We start from the raw sequence: 19,162 nt of genomic DNA, 5'->3' as shown, positions 1-19,162 counted from the left end.
CCTTTTTCAACTATTAATTTACAAGTGTCATGAGCAAATGCCCTTATTTGTGTTAGAGTCTCTAGCTTGCTTTTCTCTTCCTACTTATCAAAAAGAATTTACCAAGAATATAGTGTTAGCTTATATTTAATATTACCATAGTAGCAGAAGACAAAGGAGAAGCTGATGTAAAACAGCAACAGGCCACAAACAAATTGGGTTCTGAACTTAGAGGCAGACCTATAGTCCTCTACATTAGTAGTCCTCAACTGGTAGGGGAGGATTTTGCCTCACCAGGGGATATTTGGCAGTGTCGAGATAATTTTGATGATCTTGACTGAAAGATTTGGGAGGAATGCTACAAGTGCTGTGAAATATCCTACAATGTGGTTAAACATCTGCCTTGGGCTTGGGGCATGATCCTAGAGTCCCAGGATCGAGTCCCAGATCAGGCTCCCTGCATGGAGCCTGCTTCTCCCTCTGCCTATGTCTCTGCCTCTCTCTCTCTCTCTGTGTCTCTCATGAATAAATAAAGAAAATCCTTTAAAAAATAAACTAAAGAGTAGAGGTGCCTGGCTGGCTCAGTCAGTAGAGCATGCAACTCTGATTTCAGGGTTGTGAGTTTGAGCCCCACCTTGGGGTAGAGTTTACTTAAAAATAATAAACAATTTTTGAAAAGTAAACATTGTTATATACTACAATGTTATCAGTCCCTCCATGTTATCAGTGTATGACAATAAACTATATAGTTTGGCCTCTTTAGTTATATTTTTCAGCCCCTGCATTTCTTATAATAGATTGAGATTCTACTGGTTCATCAGTGATAAGAGAGTTGTGCAACCTCATTCCAGGAGTATTAAAATGTCCCACAGTTTTGCCCACAGGTTGCTATTCATATCATATTGAAGCATGTGATGACTGTAAACCCTGGCTTTATTCTTGCCCAGAAGCTTGGTCCTTCATATTTAAATGTAAAAGCGAACAGTTTTCATTACTGTTGTCTGTTGTTCATCTGTGATGAAATCTACTTTTTGACATTAATATTGATTGATCCCTGGGTGGCGCAGCGGTTTGGCGCCTGCCTTTGGCCCGGGGCGTGATCCTGGAGACCCGGGATCGAATCCCACATCGGGCTCCCGGTGCATGGAGCCTGCTTCTCCCTCTGCCTGTGTCACTGCCTCTCTGACTATCATGAATAAATAAAATCTTTAAAAAAATATATTGATTGATACAGCAAGCTTTAATTTAAAATAGCCTGCATAAAGTGCAATAATTTCCATTTTCTCTATTTTTATAAATTACTCTTGGTCCGAGATGAATATTTTGTACTCTTTTAAGAATCTTTCTAATCAAATCTGTGGTGAGAAGAGGTAGTACAATCTCTCTCCATTTGTGTTTAAACACATCATTTAGAGACACAAGAAAGTGAATTGTTAACTTTTCTACTCAAAATTCTTTAGAATTTAGTTACTGTTTTCTTAAAAGCATTTTTAAAGTAGCATATGATATAATTCCTTCGTATGGTTTCAGAATCTTTCTATGTTAGCAGATTGCTTAGAGTCACTGGAGGAAGTGTGACTTTATTCTGAATCTCTGTCAATGTTGAGTTTCTAGTATTTGTACACCAAGGGTGGAGTACCATAGCTCATTGTTTACAAAAGCTCCTAGTCATCGCATATGTCAGAGTATTGCAAGTGGAGCTGAATTATGATAAAGGTTAAAGTGTCATAATATAACCAGGAAATGAAGGTAGTGCCAGCAGAGTTGTGGCAGAGTAAAATAAGCCCTTTACTTCTAGCAAGTACTAGAAATGGATCAGTTCTTTTTCCCTTGGTATTTATTGTCTAGATCAGTGGTTCTGAAATTTTTTGTTTTCAGGAACCCTTTGTAACTCTTAAAAATTACTGAGAATCTGGGAAAGCTTGGTTTATATGGGTTTATGTGGGTTATATCTATTGATACTTAAATTGTATTAACTATGAAAACTCAGAAATTTAAAAATAATTATTTAATAAATAATATGAATATAAACAACATGCAAATTAAGTGCTAATAACTTTAAGAAAAATGACTTTTTAAAAAAAAATTATTTATTTATTCATGAGGGACACAGAGAGAGGCAGTGACACAGGCAGAGGGAGAGGCAGTGGGAGAAGCTGGCTCCATGCAGGGAGCCTGATGTGGGACTTGTCTCCAGGATCACACTCCGGGCTGAAGGTGGCGCTAAACCGCTGGGCCACTGCGGGTACCCCAAAAAATGACTTTTGAAACAAAAATATCAGTGAGACAAGTGGCATTGTTATACATTTTTACACATTTCTTTAGTGTCTGGCTAGTAGAAGAAAAAGTAAAGAGCAAATTTGAGAAGTAAATTTTCATAGCTCTTCTCAGATTGTAGAAATCCTTTCAAGAGTTGTATGCTCTACCCAGTGAGCCAGCCAGGTGCCTTCCCCATGTGTGATTTTGTAATATCATGCATTTGCTCACACTGAGTTATCCTGTCTTCCAGAAGTTATGTTTTATTACACAATATAAAAAGTCATGTTAATGTCATAACAATGTCATTAAAAAGTGAGTTATTTTTGTTTTTTAACTGAGTTTTAGGGGGCAACAAGTACAGCGATTACTAGTACAGTTTGGCACCACTGTCTTTGTTCATGCTGAGGTGCCAGCACTTTTAGTATCCATTATGAGGAATGAAACTCAAAGAAAGTGACTTGCAAAGATTATATGACGAGGCAATGTCAAAGTTGGGCTAGAATCTAAGTCTCCTATTTCCCAAGTCTGTGCTATTGTCAAAATAATATTTCCTAGTATTTGCAGTGATCCATTGAAAACTTCAAATTTTGTCCTAATTTTGAAAACACTTAAATATTCAGTGAACATTTTTTAGCTTTTAATAACTTTTTCCTTTTCATTATAAAAAAGTAAATATGGTAACATTTTTTAGCTTTTAATAACTTTTTCCTTTTCATTATTAAAAAGTAAATATGGTAACATTTTTTAAAAAGTGTCCTACTGTCTACTTTGCCAGTGAACAAGGTTTATAGGCGTGACTTGTTTTTTTTATTTGACCATGGTTTCCACTGAAATTATAAGTTGTGGTAAATGCATGGTCAAGATTGATTGTTTCTAAAAAAAAAAAAAAAAAAAAAGATTGATTGTTTCTGGGAATTATATTCCATGGAGAAATAAAGAGAAGACAAGACCATGATTGTTTTAACACCTCTGAAATTCATTTATTGTTGGCAACTCACAAAATATTCAAAATATAGCCATTTTCAAGAGAAAATATGTAAGATTTATATTTAGGTGAATTTAAAGTTTTTCTTTACTGTGTATTTTATTTGTTTATTTATTTTAAGGATTTTATTTATTTATTCATGAGAGACAGAGAGAGAGAGAGAGCGAGAGAGGCAGAGACACAGGCAGAGGGAGAAGCAGGCTCCATGCTGGGAGCCCGACGTGGGACTCGATCCCGGGACCCCAGGATCATGCCCGGACTGAAGGCAGGCGCCAAACCTGTTGAACCACTCAGGGATCCCTTTACTGTGTATTATAAGAAAAAAACACTCAAGAGTGATTAAATAATTTTCAATCATTTTAAAAGGTGTTTCAAGCTATTTCACAAATTTTATGACAATTTGGAAGATGTGTCTCTTATTAAAATAATATCTAAACCAGTCCATTAAAAGAAACCAAAAACCAAACTAAACAAACAAACAAGCAAACAAAATAAACCAGTCCATTCTTAAGATCAGGATTCTTTGAATCTTGAGGTAAAAAGAAAAAAAATGCAAAAACTCAATTACTTTCATGCTTTCATTCTGCTCCCAGTGAAGATATAAAGCCTGAATTAAGAGATTTGAAAGAGAAGGCACATAAAGGTCTTACTTACTTGTAAGGGAAAATGGAAGATTGTTAGAGTATATACATTTAGATTACATTTTCACAAACAGATTTCACATTGACAAAAAGGAAACATTTTAAAAATGTGTGTGTCTCCTTAAAAGATAGGTATATTTATATTCACAGTTACTAGCCTAATAAAACCTGGCTGTTTTTCAGAGTAAATTTAAATTTGAAAAGAGCATAATTGCTTTCAGCATTAGAATTCCTTCTCTTCTTTGAATTGGCTATTGGGATCTCTACCGGCAGTAGGAACACTGGGAAACCCCCATCTGTAGGCAGTCTTACTTTGATCTAGTCAAGAGTTCTCAAGTGGTAATGTGCATAAGAATTTCTTGAAGAGTTTAACAGATTCTTGGGACCCATCCCCAAGATTCGGAGTATGTAAATAATGGCTCTAACCCAGATATCTGCATTTTAATAAGCTATGCAGGTGTTGGAGTCAGTGTTAAGAGTCACTGTTATAGGGACTCAGTGGGCCAGAGAATAGATTCTGGGATCTTTTGACTCCAGATTCCAAAACAGGATATCCCATGTTTAAGCCTATTTTACATGCAAATTTTAACATTAACAGTTCTGTAAATACAATTTTATCCCTGATTTAGCAATTTGAATACTTAAGGTTTGGCTTACCCCAGGGCTCTCTGGTATGAAACAGCACATCTACAGAAATGAAAACATTGTAATTTCCTTGAACCTTTGAAAAACCTAACAGAGACAAACTTTCTTTAAAATTATTTGAAAACTTTAAAAAATGTGAAACTAAAAGAAAACCTAAAACTTTTCCTAATCCATGTGGATTGTTAGAGCTTTATTTGTGCATGTTCTAATGGTGTTCATTTTTTAAATCTATTTTTATTGCAGAGTAATTAAGTAAAGCTTTTTTAAAATCCAAAATATAAACAAACATACCAAGTTATTTATTTATTTTTAAAGATTTTATTTATTTATTCATTAAAGACACACAGAGGGAGAGAGGCAGAGACATAGGCAGAGGGAGAAGCAGGATCCATATAGGGAGCCCGATGTGGGACTCGATCCCAGGACCCCAGATCATGTTCTGAGCCAAAGGCAGACTGAGCTACCAGGCGCTGAGCCACCCAGGCATCCCACATACCAAATAATTTAATAAAAAATGTTTAATTGTTTTCACTTATATTGTATATCAGAGTGGGGATTTTCAGCTTTTTTTTTTTTTTAAGTTCTTAGATTTTTGTCAGGTCTCTTGAAGATACAATTTATATGCAGTAAAATTTACCTATTTAGTATACTGTATTAAAAAAAGACAAAATTCACCCGAGTAAATTTTAATGATCTTATTAGCTTTATTCATTGATTCATGAATCAGGTAGCATACAGTTTAGAAGACAGAAAGGAACTCCAAGAAGGTATCCAAAATGAAAGATGTTTATAGACAGAAGGGAGTGGGAACAAGGAAATTACACTAGATAACAATGCTGGTTGGTTACTGCAGTCCAGTTTTCCCTAGGGGCTGACTGGGGTCTGTCAGGCAGCTTACCTAACTCTGCTGATGAGATACGTGATTTGACTGGTGTAGGATTCCACTTCTGGCAGAGCTGAAAGTGAACTACATCTTGATTTGGTGACTTGGGGCTCATCATAAGTAACTCCATTTTGGGCCTGCTTTCATGTTTTTAACTACAATTTTATAAGTTTTGAGAAATGAATACAATTGTGAGACTGATAACCACAATTAACATAGAGGACAGTTCCATTACCCCAAAACTTCATTCCACCTGTTGCGGGGTCATCAAATGGAAAGGCCAGAAAGAATTCTTGAGATATTATAAGGTGCAACTTAAAAGGTTTATTTAAATAGCATGAGGATAGAACTCATGGGCAGAAAGGGCTGTACTTTTGCTATATGAAGCTGGTGGTTATACAGTACTGCTCAAGGAGGAAGGAATGTGCCGGGAGTGTTAGATCATAAATGTCTTCTTTGAATTTCTTTTTTTTTTAAAGATTTATTTTTATTTATTTATGATAGACATATATAGAGAGAGAGGCAGAGAGACACAGGCAGAGGGAGAAGCAGGCCCCATGCCAGGAGCCCGACGCAGGACTCATCCCGGGACTCCAGGATTGTGCCCCAGGCCAAAGGCAGGCGCAAAACTGCTGAGCCACCCAGGGATCCCCTCTTCTTTGAATTTCTACTCGTAAAACTAATTTTGCATGATTTCTATGGTGTTTATCATTCAGTTTGATATTAAATTTTGGTGATATACACAAGCATTTATGAGACCCCATAAGAATGTAGCAACAAGGGCCTCTGAGTGGTACAGTTTTTACCCCAAGAGAGTGAAACCCTCTCTTGGTTTCAGCTCAGATTGTGATAAGGTTGTGAGATGGAGCCCCTTGTCGGTTCAGCATGTAGTCTGCTTCAGAAATTTCCTCCCACTCTCCCTCTCCCACTCTAAAATAAACCAATAAATCTTAAAAAAAATACAAAATAAATAAAAGAATGTAGCAACCAGCACTTATTTGATCCTTATCAAAACCATGCAAGCAAAAAAAAAAAAACAAAAACATGCAAGCTAAGGACACCTGGGTGGTTCACTGGTTGAGTGTCTGCCTTTGGCTCAGGTCATGATCCCAGGGTCCTAGGATGGAGTCCTGAATGGGGCTTCCTCTCAGGGAGCCTGCTTCTCCCCCTGCTTATGTCTCTGCTTCTGTATGTGTCTTTCACGAATAAATAAATAAAATATTTAAAAACAAAAAAACTGTGCAGGCTATAGGTCAGCCTTAGGTTCACTAAAGGTGAACGTTTTTCCGCTTCTATTCCTCATCATTTCACCTCTGACCAATTTTCAGTAGTTAAATTTTTAAGGTTGTTGAAAGGCAAGGGGCTCATGTTCTATAGCTTCTTCAAGTAATAAGGGTCGTAGAGATGTCCCTACTTATGAACCAAAACTGTTCACTGTCTGCACCTATAAGCAACTATTATGGAAGACCATTGCTATAGAGTACAGAATGGACATCAGGGAGGACTGTTTCATGTATTAAGGATCATCTGTCAGTTGGGCAAAGGAATTAGGAACTGTTTCCATGTACCTCGACCATAGGAGAGAGCAAAGCAAAAGAGACAACACATTAGGATTAATATTACAATAAAAATAAGAAGTTTGGGGCTCCTGGTTCATTCAGTTGGTAGAGCATAGAACTCGATCTCAGAGTTATAAATTTGAGCCCCACTGTTAAGTGTAGAGATAACTTAAAACCCTAAAAAAAAAAAAATCCTGCTTTCAGTTCTTTAAAAAAACAAAAAGTGTGATAAGAAGACTCTTTAAGGTAGACTATAGTTCACTTCCCAACCAAAATGTAACCAGGCGTTGATAAAACTAGGAGTCAGACACTGCCTTAATTTGTGTATGTATGTCTGCTAAAACTTTGGATACATTAGCAGAGTCCTCCGGGATATATACACAACATTTAGTCTCAATATTAGCATAACTTCCTTTTTGGCTTACAGTATGAATATCAAGGGCCATTAGGTTTTGGAGGGCCACTTTTCCAATTTATGGGTGACTTCACGTTTGGTTAAAGGTGGCTGCTGCATGCTTGGCTAAAGCCTCTATTTGTAATTTTTACATCCATAGTGGTGGCTCCCAGAACAAATATGGCTAAGGGAGAAAACCATGAAGAAATCTTACTTGCCTCCTGTCTAGCCTTAACAGTATCCTCATGAGGAATTGCTGGTGAGTGGGAGATGACTTGTCCCAGGAACTAAGGGCATGCCCCCAGTGTATTCTCCAATCCAGTTATGAGGAAGGTGGGGCCATCTATTATCTGCACAAGTTCATAGTTAGCTCCAAGGAGCGAAGTATACTCTGACCTTTAAGGAGCAATTTTGTTACCCTAGCCGCATAGGATTGATCAAAGTGAGAGCTGAGGGGGATCCCTGAGTGGCTCAGCGGTTTAGCACCTACCTTTGGCCCAAGGCGTGATCCTGCAGTCCCGGGATCGAGTCCTGGGATCGAGTCCCACATTGGGCTCCCTGCATGGAGCCTGCTTCTCCCTCTGCCTGTGTCTCTGCCTCTCCTCTCTGTCTCTGTGTCTCTCATGAATAAATAAATAAAATCTTTTAAAAAAAAATCTGCTTTGCTGGAACTTTTTAAGATTGAACTCTTAGTAGCCTCTTGAGGCTAGAGACAAGCCAAATAGTTATCATCAGACTTGTCTGCAATACCTATAGATTTGGGTGTTTTCCTCCTCTTGAGGTCCCCAAAATATTCTGAGGTCCCTGTACCTGCCAGAAGTAGTGACATTCTTTGTTTACCTGCTAAGGCTACTGGAAATTCTGTAAGCAAGGTATCAGGTCAATATTTCCAGGCAACTCCCTGGCTCCATATGGTCATCAAATTCCTTAAAGCTGTCTCAGCAAATCTGTGTCTATGTGTGTCTCTCAAATATGACATTCTAGTCAAAGCCTTGATAAAATAACCAATGCTTTCAGTGGTGTCCTGTTAAAAGGAGAACAGATTTTCATTGAACTTGTACAAATAATTATAATTGCTAAGGAAGAAAGAATACTCGTTGAGAGTTTCTGAATTTCAGAGGGTTCAGGTGGAGAGAAAATTTAAATACTCCAATTTGTTCATAAAGGAATACTTTATCATGTTTCTGTAAGTCATGAATATCTTTAGGGAAAACAGGACCTTGGGATCATGACCTGAGCTGAAGGCAGATACTTAACCAACTGAGCCACCCAGATGCCCCAGTGCTGATAACTTTAGACATGTCTATCTTCATTAAACTATCAATCTGTTCCTCACAGTCAGTTTTTACCTGGGGCACCTGTGGGGAGATCTGAAGTGGGTGGTTTAAGTCCAGGGAGGGGTCCCTGGACGCTTTCATGTTGATTAGGGAGGTGCTCCGGTTTAAACCTCATAAGGAGCTGGCCCAGCAGCTTGGAGTGGCTCTTCACTCTTTGATAGCGAGGGCAGGAGGAGCAGGAGCCAAAGGCACCGGAGACAATGAGGATGGTTTAGAGCCAGTTATGCAAGCCGTGCCCATCGTGGTGCAGAATCAGGAGGGGGTCGTGGAGGCAAAAGAGGTGACGCACTGCCAGCAAGGCTGGAGTCAGATAAAAGCCTAGATGGCACAGAAAGAGGACTCATGGCCCTAAGGCTCATCAACTTAGATGGATGAACATACACACATTTTCTTTCCACCAACAAAAAGTGAAAATAGGTAGTCCATGTCAGATAGAGAAGACGGGGAACCTCCCTGAAACCAATGGAGTTTTGGCAGCCACTTGGGTATATTCCTTAAAGTCCATATCCTGAGGTAGACAAACCAGACAATTAGCTCTAGTCACCATAGCCACTAACCTGGGAAATTAATTAGAATCAAGCAGTATTCATCCATTCCTCTCAAGGTGTATTCCAGATCTGACACACAAAAGCCTTAGCAAACAAACAGAAAATGAGTAACTCAGGAGTAACAGAAGGAGGCATGTACAGGATCATGGAAATTCTAAAAATAGGTAACATGATTTATATGAGCTAAGGAGAGGTTACAGGTCTTGAGGATACCATTAGGAGGAAGGTGAGAGGAGAGGAGATGTCTAGAAAACAAAGATTGTGCTATTATGTTGGTAAGTGTCTAGGTAAAGTAGAATTTCTGTTAATAGCTGTCTTTCTGGTATAAGCAAGCAATTGTGTGAGAAGTGAAGGGCTTTCCTGAATCTCCTAGGTTTTGATTTCTTTTAACTCAACATAATGTTCACACCAAAGTGGCCCATCTTGGGGTGGCCTGCCCTTGTCCCCTATACTTTTAAAGAAGAATACTTTTTTTATATTTTGTTTTTTTTTTTTTAATTTTTTATATTTTGGTGATGATCAGGATTTATCAGGAATTTTTTATCATGACTTTGTTGTTGTAGCTAAGAAATCTTTGCCTGGCCCAGGGTCACAAATGTTTTCTCCTGTGTTTTCTTTTAGATGTTGCATAATTCTTGGTTTTGTATTTGGGCTTATGATCCTTTTCCTGTTAATTTTATGGATAGCCAGTTCCAGCATCATTAGTTGAAAGGACCATTTTTTTCTCCATTGAATCCCCTTTGTACTGTGCTGAAAATCAATTGATTATATATGTATGGATCTATTTCTGGAATCTGTTTTGTCCCATTGATCTATATGTCTGTCCTTCCACCAGTGCCACACTAACTTGACTACTACAGCTTTATGGTTAGATTGAAATCCAATCATGTGTCTTCCAGCCTGGCTTTCTTTTTCAAAATAGTTTTGACTATTAATAGATTTTTGCTTTTCCTTATAACTTTTAGAATCTATTTGTCAATTTCTACAGAAAGACATTGGTCATTGCTAGAACATTGATATAGTTTTTTTTTAAGATTTTATTTATTTATTCATGAGAGACACAGAGAGAAAGAGAGAGGCAGAGACACAGGCAGAGGTAGAAGCAGGCTCCATGCAGGGAGCCTGACATGGGACTTGATCCTGGGTCTCCAGGATCATGTCCTGAAGGTGGCGCTAAACCGCTGAACCACCCGGGCTGCCCAAACATTGATATAGTTTATTTTTGTTTATGGACTGTATGTACTATGACTTTCATAAACTCACTTTTTATTTATTTTTTAAAATTTCAAACATTTTAAAGACTTTATTCATGAGAGACAGGGAGAGGGATAGAGAGAGAGACAGAGACATAGGCAGAGGGAGAAGCAGGCTCCATGCAGGGAGCCTGATGTGGGACTTGATCCCAGGACTCTAGGATCATGCCCTGAGCCAAAGGCAGACACTTAACTGCTGAGCCACCCAGGCATCTCTAAAAATTTTATTTTTTAGTAATCTCTATAGCCAGCGTGAGGCTTGAACTTACAACCTCCAAGATCCAGAGTCACGTGCTCTACCAACTGAGCCAGTGAGGCACCCCCTACTTTTTATTTCTAATACTGTTTTTGTAAATTTGTTGGAATTTTCTACATAGATAATGATTTTTTTTTAAATCAAGGCAGTTTTATTTCTTGATTTCCAATCTATATGCAATTGTATTTCTTTTCTTTTTTTTTTTTTTTAAAGATTTTATTTATTTATTCATGAGAGACAGAGACACAGGCAGAGGGAGAAGCAGGCTCCATGCGGGGAGCCCGACATGGGACTTGATCCTGGGTCTCCAGGATCATGCCCTGGGCGGAAGGCGGCACTAAACCGCTGAGCCTCCCGGGCTGCCCAATTGTATTTCTTTTTTGCCTTAGCTGCACTGCCTAGAACCCCTAGTATGTTTTTGAAAAGGAATAAAGAAGGCCTATATTCTTGCCCTGTTCCTGATGTTTTGGGGAATGTATTCATTTTTTCATCAGTAAGTGTGATATGAGCTGTAGTTTCTTTGTAGGTGCTTTTTATTAGGTTGAGGAAGTTTCCTTATACTTTGCTGAGAGTTTTTGTCATGAACAGATGTTAAACTTTGTTAAATGCTTTTTCTACATCTAATGAGATAATTTTTGGTTTTCCATCAATTTGGTGCATGGTTTTAATTTTGAATCAGCTTTGCATGCCCTTGGATAAAGCCTACTTGGTCGTGATGTATATCCTTTTTATATGTTGCTAAGTTTCAGTTGCTGACATTTTGTCATAGGTTTTTTACATCTATGTTCATTAGAAATACAGTCTGTAATTTTGTATTTGTTTTGCTGTGATATTAGGGTCTCATCAAATGAGTTGGGAAGTATTCCTTCCTATTTTGTTTTCTGTTTTCTGGAAGGATTTGTGTAAAATTAGTACTATTTCTTTTTACTTTTTTTTTTTTAAATTAGTACTATTTCTTATTTGGTAGAATTTTTTTTTTAAGATTTTATTTATTTATTCATGAGAGACACAGAGAGAGGCAGAGACATAGCCAGAGGGAAAAGCAGCCTCCCTGTGGGGAGCCTGATGTGGGACTCTATCCCAGGACCCTGGGATCAGAACCTGAGCCAGAGGCACTGAACCACTGAGCCACCCAGGTGCCCCTTATGTGGTAGGATTCACTAGTGAAGCCATTCTGCAGCTGGAGTTTTCAACTATGATTAAATTTTTCTTTAATGGGTAGAATTTTTAGATTATCTGTTTCTTCTTGAGCAAGTTTTGATAGTATGCTTTTTCAGAAATATGTCTATTTCTTTTTTAAAAAATGTATGTATGTATGTATGTATTTATTTATTTATTTGAGAGAGAAAGTGTGACCCCTGGTGGGGGGAGGGGCAGAGGAAGAGGGAGAAGGAGACTCCCCACTGAGCAGGGAACTGGACACAGGGCTCATTCCCAGGAACTCGAATTCATGACCTGAGCTGAAGGCAGAGACCTAACTGACTGAGCCACCCAGATGCCTCAGAAATGTGTCTGTTTGGGACACCTGAGTGTTCAGTGGTTGAGCGTCTGTCTTTGGTTCAAGTGGTGGATCCTGGGGTCCTGCATCGGGCTCCCCACAGGGAGCCTGCTTCTCCCTCTGCTTATGTCTCTGCCTCTGTGTCTGTGTCTCTCATGAATAAATAAATAAAATCTTTTTTTAAAAACGTGTCTATTTGAATGAAGTTGTTGGATTTATAGGTATAGAGTTTTTAGTAAAATTCCTTTATTATTTTAATATCTGTTGGATTTGCCTAGTGCTATCTCTTCTCTCATTCTTGATATTGGTAATTTGTCTCTTTTTTTTTTATCTTCATGAATCTGGCTTTGTATTTATGAATTATATTAATTTCTTTTTAAAAGAGCCGGCTTTTGGTTTTATTGATTTTCTCTATTTTTCTGTTTTCAATTTTATTGAATTTTTAAAAAATATTTTGTTTTTAAGCAATCTCTATACCCAACATAGGACTGGAACTCATGACACCAAGATCAAGAGTCACATGCTCTACTGACTGAGCTAGCCAGGCACCCAATTTTATTGATTTTTTTTTAAAGTAATCTGTATCTTCAATGTGGGACTTGAACCATCATGACCCCAAGATCAAGCATCGCATGCTCTTAACAATTGAGCTAGCCAGGGCCCATTCAATTTCATTGATTTTGGTTTTATTGATATTGCTTCCTTCCTTTTGTTTTCTTTGAATTTATTTTATTTCTTTTTTCCCCTCCGCTTTCTTAAAGTAGAGGTTTAGGTAGTGTTTAATATAAATATTTAATTATATGAATTTCCCAGGAACATTTGTATTTTGTTCTATAAATTTTGATGTTGTGTTTTCATTTGTTGTTCAGTCGAAGTATTTTTTTAAGTCTTCTTTCTTTTTATTTTTTTTTTTAAATTCATTTATTTCAGAGAGAGAGAACTTGTGCATGCACACAGGCACATGAATGGGGTGGCAGGGTGGGGGAGACAAAGGGGGAGGGAGAAGCAAACTCCCTTCTTAGCGGGGAACCCAGTGTGGGGCTTAATTCCAGGACCCTGAGATCATACCCTGAGCTGAAATCAAGAGTTAGAGGCATAGCTGACTGAGCCACCCAGGCGCTCCCAGGCAAAATATTTTCTGATTTTCCCTGTGATTTCCTCTTTGACCTGTAGGTCATCTAGGAGTGTTTTTTTTTTTCTAGATATTAGGGCATTTTCCAGATATTTTTGTTTTTATTGATTTCTACTTAATTTCACTGTGGTAAAAAAACAAATTTCAGGTTAAAAATCTTTTTTTTAATTTGTTGAGATTGGTTTTATGGCTCATGATATGGTCTGTCTTATGGAATGCTCCATGTGTACTTGAAGAGAATATATTGCTCTTCTTGGGTTGTTGGAGTGTTCTGTAAATTTGACAGCGTTCTATCAACCAAGTATTCAGTATCTTTATTGACTTTTTGTATACTTGTTCCATCAGTTAGAGAGAGAGAAGTGTTAAGTCCTTAACAGTACTTGTGGATTTTTCTGCTTCTCTTTTTATCAATAACTTTGCCTCATTTATTTTAACACCCAATTGTTAGGTGCATAAACACTTAGGATTTTTCAGTGTTTTTGGAAAATTGATCCCTTTATTGTCATGTAATAACTCTTTTTTATACCTGAAAATTTTCTTTAAAGTATATTTTGATGATAACATAGTGACTCTAGCTTTCTGTTGATTAGGTTTTTTTTCCCTTGTCCTACTTTTAACTACATGTCTATGTTTATTTTTTTTAAACGATTTTATTTATTTACTCATGAGAGACACAGAGAGAGAGAGAGAGAGAAAGGCAGAGACACAGGCAGAGGGAGAAAAGCAGGCTCCATGCCGGGAGCCCGACGTGGGACTCGATTCCAGGTCTCCAGTATCACACCCTGGGCCGAAGGCAGTGCTAAACCGCTGAGCCACCGGGGCTGCCCACATGTCTATGTTTAAAGTGAATTTCTGCTATCTTGGGTCTCTCATTCCAAGTTTTTCTTAGGTTTGACTTTTTACAAAAAGCCTTATGAAGGGGGCACCTGGGTGGGTCTGTGGTTGAGCATCTGGCTTTGACTCAGGTTGTGATCCCAGGGTCCTGGGATGGAGGACCCCACAGGGAACCTGCTTCTCCTTCTGCCTATGTCTCTGCCTCTCTCTGTGTGTCTCTCATGAATAAATTTTAAAAATCTTTAAAAAAATTAATAATAAAGGGAGAAGCAGGCCACCGTGCAGGGAGCCCAATGTGTGGGACTCGATCCCAGAATCCCAGGGTCACGACTTGAGCCAAAGGCAGATGCTCAACCACTGAGCCACCCAGGCATCCCTCCACATTATTATTACTGATACCTGTTATTGTCTTTCTTTATGGTAATAGTCATTCTAGTGCTGTGAGGTAATATGTCATTAAAGTTTTGATTTGCTTTTCCCTGATGTGGAACGTCTTTTCATGTGCTTATTGGCCATTTACATATCTTATTTTGTTGTGATTCTGGGGTTTCTGGGATTAAGTCCTGCATCAGGCTCCCCATAGGGAGCCTGCTTCTCCCTCTGCCTATGTCTCTGCCTCTCTTTTGGTGTCTTTCATGAATAAATAAAATCTTTAAAACAAAACAAAACTGTAGTTATTATGCTATCCATGACTTTATTTATTTTATAACTGGAAGTTTATACCTTTTTATTTCCTTCTTTTTAATGTCTGAATAATATTCCATTGTATATTTTACCATTTTCTTCATTCGTCTATCAGTAGACACTTTATTTATTTATTTATTTATTTATTTATTTATTTATTTGAGTAATCTCTATGCCCAAAGTGGGGCTCAAACTCATGAACTCAAGATTAAGAATTGTATACTCTGCTGACAGCCAGCCAGGTGCCTGCCTGTAGGTTGTTTCCATTTTTTGACTATTACAAATAATTCTGCAGGTAACATGGGGTGCGTCCATGTTTGTGAGTTAGTGTTTTTATTTTCTGCAAATAAATACCCAGAAGTGAAGTTAGTAGATCATATAGAATTTCTAGTATTGGTTTTTTTAGGAACTTCCATATTCTTTTATATAGTGGCTACACTAATTTACATTCCTACCAACATTGCACAAGGGTTCCCTTTTTCTCCATATCCTCACTAATGCTTATTTCTTGTCTTTTTGAGAACAGCCATTCTAACATGTATGGGGAGATATCTCATTGTGGTTTTGATCTGCATTTCCCTGGTAATTAATGATGTACATTTTTTTCATACCTGTTGGCCATCTGTACGTCTTTTCTGGAAAAGTGTCTATTGAGATTCTCTTCCCATTTATTTATTTTTTATTTTTAAAAAAATTTTATTTATTTATTCATGAGAGACACACACACACACAGAGGCAGAGACACAGGCAGAGGGAGAAGCAGGCTCCATGCAGGGAGCCCTATGTGGGACTCAATCCCAGGTCTCCATGATCAGGCCCTGGACTGAAGGTGGTGCTAAACCGCTGAGCCACCTGGGCTACCCTCTCTTCCCATTTATAATCAGACTGTTTGTGGTTTTGCTATTGAGTTGTGTGAGTTCGTTATATTTTGGATATTAATTCTTTCTCAGATACTGTGTATGATTTGTAAGTATTTTCTCCTACTTAGTAGGTTACCTTTTCATTTTGTTGATAGTTTCCTTTGCTGGGCAGAAGCTTTTTAGTTTGATGTGCCACTTATTTTTAATTTTGCTGCTTTACTTTTAGTCTTTTTTCTTTTTTTAAAAAAGAATTTATTTATTTATTGGAGAGAGAACAGGAGAGAGAGAGACAGAGAGAGAGAGAGAGAGAGAGAGAGAGAGAGAGAATGCATGAGGAGGGACAGAGGGAGAAGCAAACTCTCACTGAGCATGGAGTCTGATGCAGTACTCCATTCCAAGACCCTGGGATCATTGACCTGGGCTGAAGGCAGATATTTAACCAACTGAGCCACCCAGGCGCCCTACTTTTAGTCTTAAATCCAAAAAATTATTGCTAAGACATTTATCAAGGAGTTTATTGCCCATGTTTTCTTCTAGGAATTTTATAGTTTCAGGTCTTACATTCAAGTCTTTAACCCATTTTGAGTGAATTTTTGTGTATGGTGTAAGATAGGGCTCAGTTTCATTCTCTCTCTCTTTTTTTTTTTAGTTTCATTCTTTTATATGTGGCTGTCCAGTTTTCCCAGCACTATTTATTGAAGAGATTGTTCTTTCCATATTATTTGTCCTTGGCTCCTTTGTTGTAAATTAATTGACCATATATATATTAAAGAATTAATACCAATTCTTCTCAAACTATTCCAAAATGTAGAAAAGAAGGGAGCACTGCCACACTCATTTTATGAGGCTTACATCACCCTAATACCAAAACCAGATGAGGATGGTAGAAAAAAAGAAAATTACTGGCCTGTGTGCCTGATGCACATAGACACAAAAATCCTCAACAAAATATTAGCAAACCAAATTCAACAATACATGAAAAGGATCATACAACATGATCAAGTATGATTTATTCCAGGGATACAAGGATAGTTTAATATCTGCCAATCAATGTGATGCACTACATTAACAAAATAAAGGATAAAAATAATATGATCATCTCAATAGATACAAAAAAGCATTAGACAAAAAAATTCAACATTTTTTAATGATAAAAACTCTCAAAATAGGGTAAAGAGGGAACATACCTCAACATAATAAAAGCCATATATGACAAGCCCATAGCTAACATTATACTCAACAATAAATAGCTGGAAGCTTTTCCTCTAAGATCAGGAACAAGACAAGGATGCCCATTCTTGTCACTTTGATTCAACATATTACTGAAAGTCAGCCAGGGTAATTAGGCAAGAAAAATAAATAAAAGAGATCCAAATAAGAAAGGAAGAAGTAAGACTATCAGTATTTGCAGATGGCATTTTTAAAAGCTTTAAGAAAGTAGATAAATCTGGAGTGCTTGCCTGACTCATTCGGTGGAGCATGTGACTCTTGATCTCGAAGTCATGAGTTCAAGCCCCACGTTGGGTCTAGAGCTTACTTAAAATTTGAAAAAAAAAGATAATTTTCAAGTACTAATATTTTGTAATATCAGCTGTTAGAGATGCTATATAATCGATCTAAATTGACATAAGTAACTGAGATTGAAATATAAGAGTTCTGATTTTTAGGATTTTCACTTGTATATTTAGCTATACCCCCTTATTTCATCAAATAAATCTTAGGTAATTAGATAAAAATAATACTTGATTTTTTTTCCCACTTTCAGTGTTAAATGTTTACAAAAATCAGTAAAGGATTCTTATCACATAATATGTAGACCATGTGCCTGTGAACTTGAAGTTTGTGCAAAATGTGGAAAGAAAGAAGACATTGTTGTTCCGTGAGTATTTTTTTTTTAATGTTTGGAATTTACTCTTTTAGTAAGTGTTTTTTAATGTGTAGAATTTTCTTTTAAGAAAACATCTAGTAGCTCTGAGAGTCTTATGGTAGTGTGTATCACACCCTATTTAGACTTCTTTTTGCTACCTACCAGGAAAAACTCTTAATTATTTGTTACATTTTTCTATCATTCCAGTAAAAATAAATATATATTTGTAGGAAATTAAAATATTTAACCATGAGGTTCACATTCATCACTCATCCAAGAAGAATTTACTCATTATGCAACTACTTTACTTTAATGGACATCAAGTATTAATTTCTTCAAGCCTACTTTATTGACTACAGTGTTAGAATTGATTGGATCTTGACTGACGTTAACCTTCAAGTATCTTTTTCTCTGTACTAATTTTATTAGACTCTGTTAATCAAGAAATGTACTATAAAGTTCTTTTCAATCTGCAGTTAAATAATGAAAGCCTGAGAAATAAAGATAAATTTTTTTAACTTTTTATTTTTAGGTTTAATAAGGAACCAGAAAAGACAGAAAATCCTGAAATTAATCTACATTCCAACCATAGAAGTTGTAGAAGAAATGAAGAAAGTGATGATGACTTAGATTTTGATATTGATTTAGATGACCCAAAAGATAATCAAGTAGATTAATATTTTAAAAGTCAGTTTGAAAACATGAAATTCTGAAGAACTTCTGGCTTTTGAGAGTTTTACACAAAAATACTGTGAAATCCTAGTGAGATAAATAGCAAAAACCTATGGAAAACAAGCAAAATTCATACATGGACAATTTAAATTATGCATGATACTTGGATAATTAAATACTTTCATCCAAAGTTAATTATAATAAATTTTAAGTAGCAGATACTGGATTATCTGCCAAAATGAGTATCAAGATATCATATTGTGGGCAGCCCTGGTGGCTCAGTGGTTTGGTGCCGCCTTCAGCCCAGGGCCTGATCCTGGAGACCCGGGATCAAGTCCCATGTCGGGCTCCCTGTGTGGAGCCTGCTTCTCCCTCTGCCTGTGTCTCTGCCTCACTCTTTCTCTCTCTCTCTCTCTTATGAGTGAATAAATAAAATTTAAAAAAAATATATCATATTGCATATGGGAATTATTTAGAAGAGTATATTATCTGATACCAAACTAAACAAGATTCAGAATTGTTAGTTGTTACAATACTATAATACTATCTCATTAATACTATCTCAATAATATAATACTATCTCATGGAAAAATCAGATTATATTACTAGTGCTAGCCTCAAAAATTCATCCTCATTAAATATCTTTTCATAGATTGACCTCAAATAAATGGTCCACATAACAAAGCCCACTTACTTATAAGTTTACTTGTTATAAAAATCTCATTTTTTTTTAATAATAATGTTTAACAAGTGTATACAGCTTTTCTTTCAAAGTATTTTTACAGGGACACCTGGGTGGCTCAGCGGTTTGGCATCTGCCTTAAGCCCAGGGCGTGATCCTGGAGACCTGGGATCAAGTCCCACATTGGGCTCCCT

General features: G+C 37.0%; 1 protein-coding gene across 2 annotated transcripts in view; it reads left to right on the top strand.

Moving 5' to 3' along the window:
• Positions 1-18,528, top strand: part of C1H9orf85 (chromosome 1 C9orf85 homolog) — a 60,302-nt gene extending 41,774 nt beyond the window's left edge. For both annotated transcript variants that reach the window (XM_038527087.1, XM_038527088.1), the window contains exons 3-4: positions 17,513-17,626; positions 18,147-18,528. In XM_038527087.1, the coding sequence (XP_038383015.1) occupies positions 17,513-17,626; positions 18,147-18,291 (259 nt within the window). In that variant the 3' untranslated portion in view covers positions 18,292-18,528. The remainder of the gene's footprint in view (positions 1-17,512; positions 17,627-18,146) is intronic.
• Positions 18,529-19,162: the final 634 nt, after the last annotated feature.

This window comes from Canis lupus, chromosome 1, assembly GCF_011100685.1.
Source record: "Canis lupus familiaris isolate Mischka breed German Shepherd chromosome 1, alternate assembly UU_Cfam_GSD_1.0, whole genome shotgun sequence".
NCBI classification, from domain to species: domain Eukaryota; kingdom Metazoa; phylum Chordata; class Mammalia; order Carnivora; family Canidae; genus Canis; species Canis lupus.
The sequence above is the reverse complement of the archived record's forward strand: the minus strand, read 5'-3'. Positions and strand labels throughout refer to the sequence as shown.